The sequence below is a fragment of the Sabethes cyaneus genome, chromosome 2, assembly GCF_943734655.1.
Source record: "Sabethes cyaneus chromosome 2, idSabCyanKW18_F2, whole genome shotgun sequence".
In the NCBI taxonomy this organism is placed as follows: Eukaryota; Metazoa; Arthropoda; class Insecta; order Diptera; family Culicidae; genus Sabethes; species Sabethes cyaneus.
This window is the reverse complement of record NC_071354.1, coordinates 143,765,582-143,779,585: the sequence shown is the minus strand read 5'-3', so window position 1 is coordinate 143,779,585 and position 14,004 is coordinate 143,765,582. Positions and strand designations below refer to the sequence as shown.

Sequence of the window (14,004 nt, the reverse complement as noted above, 5' to 3'; positions counted from 1 at the left end):
AAAAATAATATCAAAATTTTGCTCTTTTAAGGCCAAAAGAAAAACTACTTGTGTTATTTGAATAACAAAGCAATAACATGATTGCATTCAGAGTTTAGAAAATCATATTTTAGTATTATTAAGGTATTGAATAACAAATGTAGTAGCATATGAGATATTAAAAAATCATTTTATAAAATATTTACAATCTAAAATCTCTTTAATCAATAAAAAAAATTTTTATGAAATATATCGAATGTTATTTTAAGGTCAAAATAAGATACGATAACAAAATCAGTTTATTAAACTCATCTTACAACCACTGTTTCAAATATCTACTCAATAACAAAATGTGTTATCAATGCATCTCCAAATCTATTCAATAACAAAATATACCATTATAACACAGTTTGATATTGTTTTTATATTATTTTGCCCTTCACTCCTGCTCGGGATCAATTTCAATAAAGAATTGTTGTCTTTGGTAAAGTTTTATGCCGCATGATTATGCATCTCTGATAGAGTATTCTTTCTCTCACGAATCCATCAAGAATCGGTACGATGGAGTTAACAACTTCTACAAAAATATCACTGAACTGCGAATCAAGCTCGTTACTAAAGAATGTAAAATATATTTCTAGGTACAGGAGTCACAATATACTTACACTTCTTCATTTTTAACGTTCGGTATGAATTTGATGCATTCGCGCTTTTGGAAGTTCGCTTCAATCCAGCTTCGTGCGGTGCGCTGCAAAGGTGAAAAGAGAAAAAAAGGTAAAGAGAATTAAACTTTTGCACTTCATTAGAGATTTCTACAGCAGCAATTTGTTGGTAACGAAATAACACACAATCCAAGGAACTGTCGAGGTCGAACAGGTTAATTGAATTCTAAAAGGATGAGGTATTATAGCCTTTAAATATGTATGTTATCGTTAATCTAGCCACTAAATGCTATTCCAACGACGAAGCTTCTGGGCAGATTCATCACCTAATGGACCATATCACAGCACTTGCTTACTTGCAATATGTAATGCTTATCGTTGGATGGTACTAGGAAAATTCAAAATGTAATTTGCTGCACAATTAGCTCTTACTGCATGAGCAGTAGTAGACATACGCTTAGCTGCACCATAATTTTTTCTGTTGTTCTTGCTTTCTTTTTTACTGAAAACTAGAAATATTTTATATTTAAATCTCCTCTCTAGATCACTTAAAAAATTCTGTTTTTAATAGAACGAGATGGGATTTGAGGGGATTTGCATATAGTTGCACTCCGGTAATGGCAAATACATCTCGATGTTCGTTTAAATATAAATTTTTAGATTTTTAACAATAAAAGGCTCACCGTGCCATCCAACTTTCTCACAACTTGCATTTCCGGGTTTAACATTCTATCACAGGTGCTGCTAAACGGATGTCCAGCACTGTACACGACACGTGGTGGTGCACTCTTCGGCTTCGACGACAATATCATACGAAAAATGTATGGACTTGACTATGTATTCACAGGATGATGTATCCAGATCAACAAAGAGCAACTGGTGTGCAGTGCACACCAGAACACAGATATATATGCCGTTGAAGCTGTTGGGGATGTCGAATAGCAACAGCATAGATTTGAGAAACGTGATGCAATTCTGCCAAACTTACCATTATTGGGATTATGATGCTATCTGAGCTCTCCCATATGCGTGACGCAAATTGGCGGAAAAATTGTATGCGAGCGGCTCAATGCAATACATACGTAGAAATTGACAATTCGTTTTATTTCCACTTTAATAAATACATAAAAAAACTAAAGTAGTTTCGAATAAAAACAACAAGTATCATTATATCGTCGCTTGACTAAATAAATCACTATGCTATGAGTTTCAGTTATTATACAAACCTGCACAAGAGATCTCATATTCAATTTATGCAATACGCCTGAATGGATGCAACATATTGCTCATTTTTTACTGTTTCTACTACAGATGAAATGAACTCGGCATTGCCAACCTGAAACTAACGATTCGAGCGAATCACTTACGTTCATTCATTCACGAAAATAGTGAATGAAATTTTGAACTACCGACAACGGCAAACGAAATTACAATAAACGTGAATATCGCTCCGAGGTTTACATTAATTCCAGACAGGTTTTGATTGATTTCAAAAAGCAAGCAGTTTAAAAACTAAACTTTGAAATCTAAAATATCAGCCAAGAGCAAGAAAACTGATTGACAGGTTAGTCGAGCAATCATTCAGCACTGCAATTTATGCATGAATTGTTTCGAAGGGTAGAAAACACTGTCAGCAAGTCAGTAGTTATGTCCATGGCTATCCATGTAATACTACCAGGGTAGCAAGACACGTAAATAGTATCAAAACCGCCCAGTTAGCTTCCGGGTACGATGGTGACTCTACCAGCAGCACCACCCAACTGAGATTAGACCACCAATGCACCCCAAAGCCAACTGGGCGGATATGGCACTATTTACGTGTCTCACTACTCTGATAGGGTTGTTGCACTAGCCCCGTACTTGTCATGTACAATAATAACCGGCTACGAAGTTTGTAGATAAAGATCAGGTTCGAAATATTCCACTCCTACGTATGAGAAGGGACGCTCGCTCGTGACTGCAAAAGGTGCCATTCTTGGCATGACTGGCTGAGATTTGTGGATCTTGCATGATTGGTACATTCGCGATTCGCGGTCCTAGGTCTCACGACTCCACACTCATCGATGTATGTACACAGTTTGTAGATTGGTGAATTGGTGAAGACTTGTCAATGGGTTTATCGCCCACCTTGAACATGGCGATCTCGGCCCGGAAAGTCTCCTGACAGCAGTGCTGGAGAATATTTGCTGCTCTTCGTATAGTTTCACTTTCTACAAAATAGATTAGACAGGTCAATTGCACAAATACTTGAAACACAACGTGGAGCGCATTATATTGCAGCTCGGGCATATTGCCCGAACAGTCGAGAAACCCGAATTTTAGACGCCGTTTTATAATAATTCGTAGACTTTTTATTCTACAATAGTAAAGAAAGTAAACAGTTGCAATTGGTTTTCAACTCAAAAATTGGCATATATTCGTTGTTATAACGTTAATCTTGGGAAGCCCTTTTGAAATATATCCAATTATTCTTAAGGGGGGCACATTATACTACATTACCTTATCATTCGAGTCCAAAAGTTTTAGCTCTCGTTGTTTTTTTTTTGTTCTCTATGCGTTCAGGACGAATCGTAATACGTAGCCCACTGCGCGGATGAGGCGCATCCATTGGAAAAATCGTTGCACTTTGTATAGGTTGCATTGCAGAGATATCGTGCACGAAACAAAAGATCCTCTTTCGTAAAAGCATTCTGCTGAAGATTTTGTTCCACCACGTCTGCTCTGGATAGTAAAAAAAAGTCCGGACCACGGAGCCAATCCCCTTCCGATGATGAGCAAGGCCTGTGACCCCATTTGGTTGCCTCGTCTGCACTGTTCATTTTGCTGGGCACCCACCTCCACACGCTGCATTCCGCCAATCTGAGAATTTCACCTAGATGGAATGCAAAATACTGTTGGTATCTGCTGGCGTCCGTCCAAATCCCCACCAGGACGGTGCTAGAATCCTTCTCTGGGGGAGAACGTAAACAATCTTTGACGAAAGATGCTAGCCTGCTTCCGAGTACGGCTGCTCGAAGTTCCAAGTGCATTCTTCTGCATTCCGGTTCTTAACGCACCGCACAACTGGGATCAAAGGTGGTTACGTTAATAGAATGCATTTCTGAATTCTGATTTGTGGTTTCCCGCATAAGGAAGCATTGAGCGGAGTGGTCCACGTCATATGCGGAACTGATGAAACATTTCACGTATATAGTATATTTATTGCTATCGGCCTCTGCCGGAAATGGCTAAGAACTCCTGCTAAGCAGGTCAGCAAACGCAGTGCCTTTGGAATGGGCAAGTTGAGAGAAATACTGTCTGCTTTAGCCACAGCATCTCAAATCAGTCGGGTCTTGCCTACGTAGGTCAACGTTAGCCAATTCGTCCTCTGAAGCGCCATGTACATAGCCTTATCTCTGGTAGTTTCCAATCGAGTTCTTTTCTGCAGAACTCATTTGCACCTTTCCTCAAGGTGTGTCCGACCCATATAAATTTTCATACGTTCCCACGTTGAGAAAATTTGAAACTATTTTCAATGCCATCCCCGACGTGACAGTCATTTGAACAGTCTTCCCGAAGACTGAAACTTTCTAGATAGTCTGTAGCCCCCCTGTGTGCTTTTTGACGAGATTGAGACATTTCTCAAAAGAATCACATGCGGCACGCACCTCGTCCATGAGCATCTCGTCCCAGATCTTGAAAACGAGTTTCTTAAATTGATCCATAGTGCTCACTTTATATTCGCTCCGCTTGGTCAGCATATACGACCATACATAAAAGCCCAGGAGATTAAGATCCGGAGAGCTGGGAGGCCACAAAGTCTTATCGAGAAAATCAGTCAAATTCTCCCGACACCACGCTTGGATAATATTCGCCGTGTGGGCCGGTGCGCCGTCTAGTTGAAAGACGTAATGATCTTTCCCGTAGAGGTCATGAAGTGCCGAGGCCACAACCTTCTCCAGAACCTCGGTCTTGTAGTACGCGGCGTTGATTTTCTCGTTTTTCTCGATAAACACCAGTGGAAGCTTTCCACGCTTAGATACGGACCCCAAACCATCACCGATGCGGCGCTCTGGAACCGCGGGATGTTCATGTGGGACGGGGGGATGCTGGCCAACGTCGGTGCCCTCAGCCGATCATTTTAGACATTGTACGGCTGTTGCAAGATGAAGAGTTTCTCATCAGAAAACACGAACTCCTGACCAGCATGCCGCGAAAGTATCAGTTTTGCTCTGTCCAGCTCTTCTTCGTTGTAGTCTCCGGTACCCCGTAAACCTTGCGTTTCTTGTACGGCTTGCATCCCAGGTCCTTCGCCATGATGGTGTGGGCAGTCCCGATCGACACATCCAGGTCAACAGCGGTCTTCCAGATCGAACGGTTCATTTTTCGACGAACCCGCTCGCTCACCCTCTTGATGGCTACTGGCGTCCTCGCTGGATGAAAAGTTGTATTCGAACTTATTGAACACCCTGTATATATATAAAAGTGAGCATGAGTATGTTTGTATGTATGTTCCACCATAACTCCAGAACGCCGTGACCAATCTCCGCCAAACTTGGCATACATATTCCTTTATATAAGGGAATCAGCACTGGTGAGTTGATAAGAGAGAGGGTTCGTAACAGGGGGAAGGCTATAACTCCGAAACGCCTGGATGGTTCTTTACCAAACTTGGAATACATGTTCCTTGACATAAGAGAATCAGCACTGAAAGGTTGACAAAAAGAGAGGGGAGCGGGTTCATAACAAGAGCGGAGGCCGAAACAGCGCAATACCTGGACAGTTCCTCACCAAACTTGGCACACATGTTCCTTGGCATAAAGTAATCAGAACTCAAGAGGTTGACAAAAGGGGGAGTTCATAACAGAGGGGAAGGCCAAAACTATGAAATGCCTGGACGGTTCTTCATCAAACTTGGCATACATGTTCCTTGGCATAAATAAATGTGAATCAGAACTCAGGGGGTCGACAAAAAAAGGGGGGTCCATAACAAGGAGGGAGGCCATAACTCCAAAATGCCTGGACAATTCTTCATCAAACTTGGCACACATGTTGCTTGAGATTAGGCAATCAGCACTGGGAAGTTGACAAAAAGGGTGTGGAGGGATCTAAATAAGTAAAACGGGTTGGGTTTCTCTTGCATTTAAACCGATTGCAGTTGGGCAACTGACTTTGAGAAGGGGGCGGGGGGTTCTACTAAGGAGGAATATATGGTTAATAAATCTTTGTTTCGTTTCCATTATAGTGATTTACTTTGAGCAAATCGATGCATAATTAGCTACGTGACAGAAAGAACCGACATGTAGGAGGACGAAGAACGTGAATATGAATGAATGAATGTATGTTCCGCCATAGCTCCGTAACAACTGAACTGTTCTTCATAAAACGTCGTTTGTCAAACACATGTTTTTTGGCAAAACAGAATCACACCGGGGGGTTGACTAAAGAAAGAGACGGCCTCTTAAAAGGGAAGAGAAAGCTTCAAATGGGTAAAGGGATGCGTTTCTCTTGCGTTTGGAACGATAGCAATTGTACAAGCAGTTTTATTTCTGAAAGTGGGAATAGGGTGGCCATTAAAAAGGGGAAGTTCGAAAACGTAGAAAAGGCTTTGTGTCGATTTATAGGGATTACCGAGAAGAAGACAAATTTTCAAGTGGTTCAAGAGGACAAAGTGAGAAGAACTGACAAAAGGATTAGACATATTCAAATGATAAAAAGTGTTTTGTTTCTTGCATTATGAGAGTTTTCGGTACAAAACCAGATGTACAAGTGACTGAGTGACAAAGGGGCCCCGAGTGAGATCGGCCAATCAGCTAGTTTTTATAAAAATAAAGAGAAAAAATTTGAGTCCTTTCCAAAAGTTTGTCTAGACCAAATTTAAGTATGCAAATTTGATTATTTACATGAACTCTTTGCACACACGCACACACAAAGTGTCACTGAATTCTGAGAGAGTGCTGCCAGCCCCATAGACGATTTCGTGTGGTGAAATTCGTCCATAGTCGTTTCCTTCCAAGTGAAAACCAACTTCTATTTTGATGTTTTTCCATGTCTCTAAAAAGTCATTAAACAGTATAACTTCGACGTGAACGCATAAAACCATGGTCAATTTTGTCACTTCTAACCCCCTCAATTGTTATCTTCTTCAACAGTAAAATATTCTGAGCATTTTAGTTAAATTATTTTGGTTCGAGAAAAGTTTCTGTCAAAATTTAGAATACCAACAGAAAGGCACGTTATGCAGAAAAACGTTATCATGACGCTTAAATTTAATTGAAAAACAAATTAAGAGCATCTTCAATTGGTTGTCCTTGCATCTGCATTGGTAACGTTGATAGTGTTTCGAAATACTTTTAACAGTTTGCATATCAACGAGTAAAATTGGAATGCAAATATTCGTAAAACGCATTTAGAACCAAAGTGTGCAGTTTGACAACAAAACTCAGCCAATTTTGCTGCCACTACAGGGAAGCAGCACGTCGGTAGCATAATGTAATTATTCCCAAAATCCAAACTCATTTGCGCATCTTACTACCAAAACCAATTAGGTTCTTAATTACAAACACTATAGAACCATAGCAGTAAGTGTGCCCTCTACTGGAGCGCGATGCTAAGCATCTACCCAAGAGCACTCTTCATTCATGCACTCTTGCAGCAGAGTATACAACCAAACACTAAATTCGCTATTAGATGCCACCTGAAGAGGATCATTTCACTCAGATAGCATGACACTAAACGACAGTCGGTGAGTGTACGGCAACAGGGATACCACCGGCAGACAAGAGTCAGCTGAAGTGACGATACTTGCGTGCCTGCAAACAGAAACGTTAGTTACACTTGCCGGTTCTTCCTAAATGTTTAATGAGAAGCAATTTAAAACTCGTTCCAGATGGCGGGATGGACGCGCGCACTGCCTGGTCTGGTGTTCCTCGGCTTCCGCGAGGTGTGGCTTTTCACGCTTGGCCTTTCGAAGGCGACATGCCCTTAGTCTCCTCGCTGCGCTGGGTGGAGCTGAGTGGGTGGAACTTCCAGCACTGGTTGTGGATGTAATTGCTCGTACGTGATAGAAACTGAGTTTTCCGCCACCATAAATCCATCATTGTGAAGAAGGATGGCTCAACCGCACGACAGAACTAAGCTACTTGACTGGATTGTAGGTGACGTACAGTGCATTATTGGAATCATTATGCAAAACGATCAGATGTATTATGAAAGACAGTAGAAATTTCCATCAAAATGTGGATGTTTCCGTATAGTAAAATGTTTAATCTATAACGCGACGATATTATTGTTTTAATAACACCACATTAGTGTTTCAAGATGATAACAATACCAAGTGTTATCACAGAATAAGCATAAAAGCACAGTCTTAATGCTACATTCCGATGGAATTTGGCCTTTTTGGTTTTTTTGCTCCGCAGACTTCGTCAACTAACAATAAGAGTACAGGACAATTGCAAGGCTGCTAGTGCTACGATTCTATTGACTCTAACAAGCTCTCTCAGTAATAATTCGAGCATATAATGACTAGCTTGTTAGACCAATATCGAACCTCGAGGAGGACCAACTAGGAGGCTCGAATAAGAATATTTATGTACGATCAGGGCCGGCGCTGGCGGATTAATGGTATAAACAAATTTGCGGCTTTCTACTTAATTAAGTTAATTACTTCGTTGTTGCGAATCGAAATTAGAGTTACGATGAAACATGTTCATGTTCTATTCCGTTCGACGAAAGCATCGGGTCTGTATAAACAACAGAAGCCATCTGTTTGAAACGTTATCTGAAATGGTTAAAATCCACATACTCGTAAAAATCCATTCTACATTCCTCTCTTTAAATTTTCTAGCTGAGCCAAAATGATAGTGTCATAAATTTTACAGCTTTAGTGTACGAGCATTCTTAGTGGGGAAAGCTTAAAATTTCCTCCTGCATGATGTCCGACCCGTATACGATGTGCTTCACTTATGCAGAATGTTCTGTCACTCATTCTGCTGGGATAGCAATATACACAAATATAGACGTCTTGATGATAACAAAAACGGAAGCTGAGCATGATAAATAATGAAACAATACTTTATGCTTTTGACGATGTTTACGAATAGAGAAAGATATTGCTGCAGAGTTTCACACGGTGGCACCTTTATTTTCGATTCGGTTCAAAATCATGAACGGATGCTTCTACGGTTGACGACCTGTGAAATGGTTATGTCGGCGCGATATGTATCTGGTTAACCTTTCATAAAGTCATGCAACAGGGAACACAAACCACAGTAGAATACCAAGGTGTAATCCAACCAAATCCAACAACGGTTTGGTGGTCGTTTTCGTCCTTTGTTTGTGGGATTAAAACACATAGACGCATTGAACACGGATTTCTAAAATATAATCCTTACAGCTATAAACTAGTGAATAACGTACAAATATATTTGCTACACAGTTATCATTGCCAGTTGTTTTATATTGCTAGTATCGCTAGTATCTAGCGCTAGCGTAAGTGTTTAGCTTTACACCCAAGTCTGCAGTAGAAGATCGTGTCTTTATTAAGCAACAATTAATTATTTTTTCACATTACAGTCATGCGTGCAAATCTTATTATAACCATGCATTAAACATCAAAAGTAATCGTATAGAAGTATAATGAAGAGTGAGCAATTTTGAGGGTTAAAAAATTCTGAGGAATAATTAGAAGAAATAATCCTGACTGGTAAGTAGGTATAAGTCATTACTTTTTAGACAAAAAAATATTACTCAATAAAGCGAAGTTTGGCAGTTTGTTACTTTTCAGGTAGGTATAATGTTCATGAATTTGAATTGCTTTGCTATTCAACTAAAATTGCATCATAACTCTAAGAATTGTGCTCGGAAATCTACCCCGTGTACGATATGTATACGATTTATCTCAAGATAAATCAATGTCGTGATGACTTTCGTTGTCGGTATAATAGACTTGGATTTTTCCAAAGGATGATTCATATAGCGATACAAATTAGCACCATGCGCGAAAAAGTTTGTATTGTGGTAGCAATGTGTAAAATTGAACTTGAACTCATTTATTTTCGATGCTTTTTTATTTACAAAACAAACTATTATACATATTTAAAAAATCCAGCAACGTGGTGCTGCGCTATTTAAACAACGATTAATAGCTGGAGGCTGGCTTATTTACTCGAAAAAGAAATCGTAGAATCATACCTTACGGCGTCTTTTTCTTCTAGCAACATAGAGCCGAGGTGGCTCTTGCCGCATCACAAATTTCTCTCCATTGTACTCGGTCGTGGGCTACTCATCATCAATTCTCATTTCGCTCACGCAAATCGGCTTCAACCTGATCGAGTCATCTAGCACGTTGGACCCCTCTATTCCTGGTGCTGGTTGGGTTCTTGAAGGGAACAAATTTCACTGCACAGCCGTCCGGCATCCTTGCGACGTAGCCGGCCCACCGTCGTCTCCCAACTTTCGCCTGGTATACAATAGGAATCTTTCCAAGTAATACCTGCTGCTCATGCTTCATACGCCTACACCACTCTCTGCTAACCGTTTATACTCCACCAAAACTAGTCCGCAACACCTTTCGTTCAAATACGGCAAGCGCACGTATGTTTTTTCGTAAGCAAAGTTACTATCTCAAGTCCGTAGAGAACTTCTGATCTGATCTGATCCGACCTGATTAGCATTTTGTACATCGTTAGTTTAGTGAAGCGGCATATTGATCGAAGCGTCTTGCGAAGGGAAAATTAGGTTCGACTTTCAGCTGAAATGCGTCGTAGAACCTCCTAACTTTTATTAATGTCGGCAGTGACAAGAGACCTCCTAGTTGGTCTCGAGGTAGGATGCTGGCCTAATAAGCCAGCCGTCGTATGTTCGAATCCCGACTGGGAGAAGCTGTGAGAGTCAATAGGATCGTAGCAACTGGCCCGGCAATTATCCTGTACTCTAACAGCTGGCTGCGAAAACAGAAAATGTATAAAAACAGAAGGTCTAGTTTCGATAGCGGAATGTAGCACCTAGGCTTTGCTTTTGCTTTGCTTTGACCAGAGGTCCTTAATAAATGAACTCATCAACCACTTCCAGTTCATCGCCGTCAATAGTCACTGTCCGTGGGAGGCAAACGTTGTTTTCTCTAGAGTCCCTACCATATATTTGGTTTACGATGAATTGATTTGTATCCCAAACCTCACAGGAACTCTTAAGCTGCAAAGTTAACAAATCTGCTTTGACAAGCGAATGGGTTCGACCCTTAGTAGAACCAGGCCAATCGATGTCAAAGTGACTTTAGCTTGGGTTTATTCTCAGGCCCCTCATTATACTTCCTTCGTGCTAAATTCTATATCACTCTGATAAAGCACTCTTGATAGTTAAATGTACTGGTCAACCTCGCCGTGGATGGCTGTAATTGGAGACAATACTAGCATTAAGGAGTAAGGTGGATAAAGTAGAGCTAGCGTTGAAGAAAAGGTAAACGTAATACACAGTTTATGTTTTTAGTCCAGCGAAGATTGCCTCCGCTATCCTAAAGTTTCTAGTAATGATGTCGAGATCGTCTGGGAAGAAGTTAGCACCTTTCCCGAAAATTGTCCCTCTCTTTTCGATGCCCGCTTGCCGGAACCCACCTTAAATAGTGATGTTTAATAACATACAAAACAGTCCATCACCTTGCCGCAACCCTCAGCGCGATTCGAAGGAACTCGAGAGTGTCCTCGAAACACGCACGTAGTATATCGCACGTCTCATCGTAACTTTGATCAGCTGCGTTAGTTTGTCCGGAAAACCGTTCTCGCGCATTATCTGCCATAGCTATTCGCGCCCGACTGTATCGTATGTTGTTCTGAAATCCACGAAAATCTGATACTCCTGACATTTTTGGAAGATTTGTCGGAGAGTGAAAATTTGATCCGTAGTAACACGGGCCCCCTGTAAATGCCGCCTGATACTGCCTTACGAATTCTCTTGCTATTGGGGATAGACGACGTAACCAGATCTGGGCAAGCACCTTGAAGGCGACGTTGCTCAGCGTAATGCCTCGGAAATTACAGCAATCGGGCTGATCCTCCTTTTTATAGATGCCATCTTCAATTCTTTCCTCCGGTAGTTTCTCTTCCTTCTAAATTTTTGAAATTATTCAGTGATGCACCGTTGTTGATCAAAATTGTTGACCAAAGTTCTGAAATCAAAATAAGCGACTTAGTGGCATACGAAAATCGAATAAAAAAACTATTTTCACGATCAAATTCTATTATTAATTTCATTCTCGACAGAAGGACTTGGACTTGGACTTGGACTTGGACTTGGACTTGGACTTGGACTTGGACTTGGACTTGGACTTGGACTTGGACTTGGACTTGGACTTGGACTTGGACTTGGACTTGGACTTGGACTTGGACTTGGACTTGGACTTGGACTTGGACTTGGACTTGGACTTGGACTTGCACTTGGACTTGGATTTGGATTTGGATTTGGACTTGGACTTGGACTTGGACTTGGACTTGGACTTGGACTTGGACTTGGACTTGGACTTGGACTTGGACTTGGACTTGGACTTGGACTTGGACTTGGACTTGGACTTGGACTTGGACTTGGACTTGGACTTGGACTTGGACTTGGACTTGGACTTGGACTTGGACTTGGACTTGGACTTGGACTTGGACTTGGACTTGGACTTGGACTTGGACTTGGACTTGGACTTGGACTTGGACTTGGACTTGGACTTGGACTTGGACTTGGACTTGGACTTGGACTTGGACTTGGACTTGGACTTGGACTTGGACTTGGACTTGGACTTGGACTTGGACTTGGACTTGGACTTGGACTTGGACTTGGACTTGGACTTGGACTTGTGGCCTAGGACTTGGACTTGTGGACTTGGACTTGTGGACTTGTGGACTTGTGGACTTGTGGATTTGTGGACTTGTGGACTTGTGGACTTGTGGACTTGTGGACTTGTAGACTTGTAGACTTGTGGACTTGTGGACTTGTGGACTTGTGGACTTGTGGACTTGGACTTGGACTGGGACTTGGACTTGGACTTTAAACCTCCCTAAGAACTTTACCCTTCTTTATCGACAGACTTCGTAGCCGGTCATTAGTGCACAGGAGAACTACGGGGTTAGTGCAACGATAGAGTCAGTAGTCTATAACAGTCCCGCCCAGTCGAGATTCGAATATACGGCGACTGACTTGTTAGGCCTGCATCGTACCCTGGAGCTTGCTGGGCGGGCAATGATGATAACAGAATTAAATATATAACTTGTACGGCTGTTTTTCCAGCAACGATATTCAAGTCGCATTTCCACACGAGTGATCCAACTAAGACCAAGGGAGTGCATCTAACAAACTGCTTTATTTAGATAATAGCAGAAAGGGAGATAATGAGAGTTTTAACTGTAAACCCAGTTTGTCAAAGGAATGAGCATAATTTTTATCAATATTGGCCGCCATTATAACCTGGATCAACCAGAGGATCTCCTAGGGTCGCCAAAAGCAACAAACTATTAACCTAGTAAATACTGGTTAAATGACTCTACCTCTATCTTCCTCCATCCTCCACTAAAGGGTGTCCTCGGTTAAATTGCAACACACTCAAATTGCTCTAGCTTTTAAACCATTAGAAAAACTTTATTGAAATTTGGCATGGAGATAATTCAAAATGCATTGTTTACACTGTGTGAAACTTTTCATCGGATGCGTAAAGATCTGAAAAATGGCGTCGAAAGAACAGCTGCTTCGCGAAAAAATTCTGCACAAGTACATTTATAATAAGAATCTATCACATCGTGCCATTGATAAAAAGTTGGAAATCTCGAATTCTACGGTTTCTTGTGTCATCAAATTGTTTGAAGAACGTCTGACTGTCGATCGTAAGTCAAGATGCGGAGAAAAAAGTTGCCTGTATAGTGTTAAGGATCACAAGCGCGTAGTTGAAGCCTTCTACGAGAAACCAAACTCCTCCGTACGAGATAGGAATTTGATCAAAAGTTTCGTGCAGAAGGCTTACACTCGAGCTGGATTCAGTACATTCAAGGTTCAGAAGGGCCCAAATCGGGACAAAAAACAATCAATCAAAAACTAACAAAACCGCACTGCTCTGCGTTAACGACGACGAGACATACGTGAAAACGGACGTCAACCAGATTCCAGGGAACCAGTATTTCACTGCAAATGAGAAGTTTGGTGTTCTAGAGAACCTCCAAAAATAGAAGATGTTGCTGTTTACGAAGAAATTCTTGATTTGACAAGCAATGTGTTCATGTGTAAAGCGGAGTACACCTTACGTGACCACAGATACCATTAATGGACCGGTGTATTTGAAAGAGTGTCTCTAAAAGCGACTTCTTCCTCTTCTGAAGTCTCACAACTGTCCTATGATCTTCTGCTAGGATTTGGT

At 41.2% G+C, this 14,004-nt stretch overlaps 1 protein-coding gene across 5 annotated transcripts in view; it reads right to left on the bottom strand.

Annotated features, from left to right (window-relative positions):
* Window positions 1-14,004, bottom strand: part of LOC128737958 (transient receptor potential cation channel trpm) — a 211,285-nt gene that overhangs the window by 99,233 nt on the left and 98,048 nt on the right. For all 5 annotated transcript variants that reach the window (XM_053832742.1, XM_053832747.1, XM_053832746.1 and 2 more), the window contains one exon: window positions 645-727. In XM_053832742.1, the coding sequence (XP_053688717.1) occupies window positions 645-727 (83 nt within the window). The remainder of the gene's footprint in view (window positions 1-644; window positions 728-14,004) is intronic.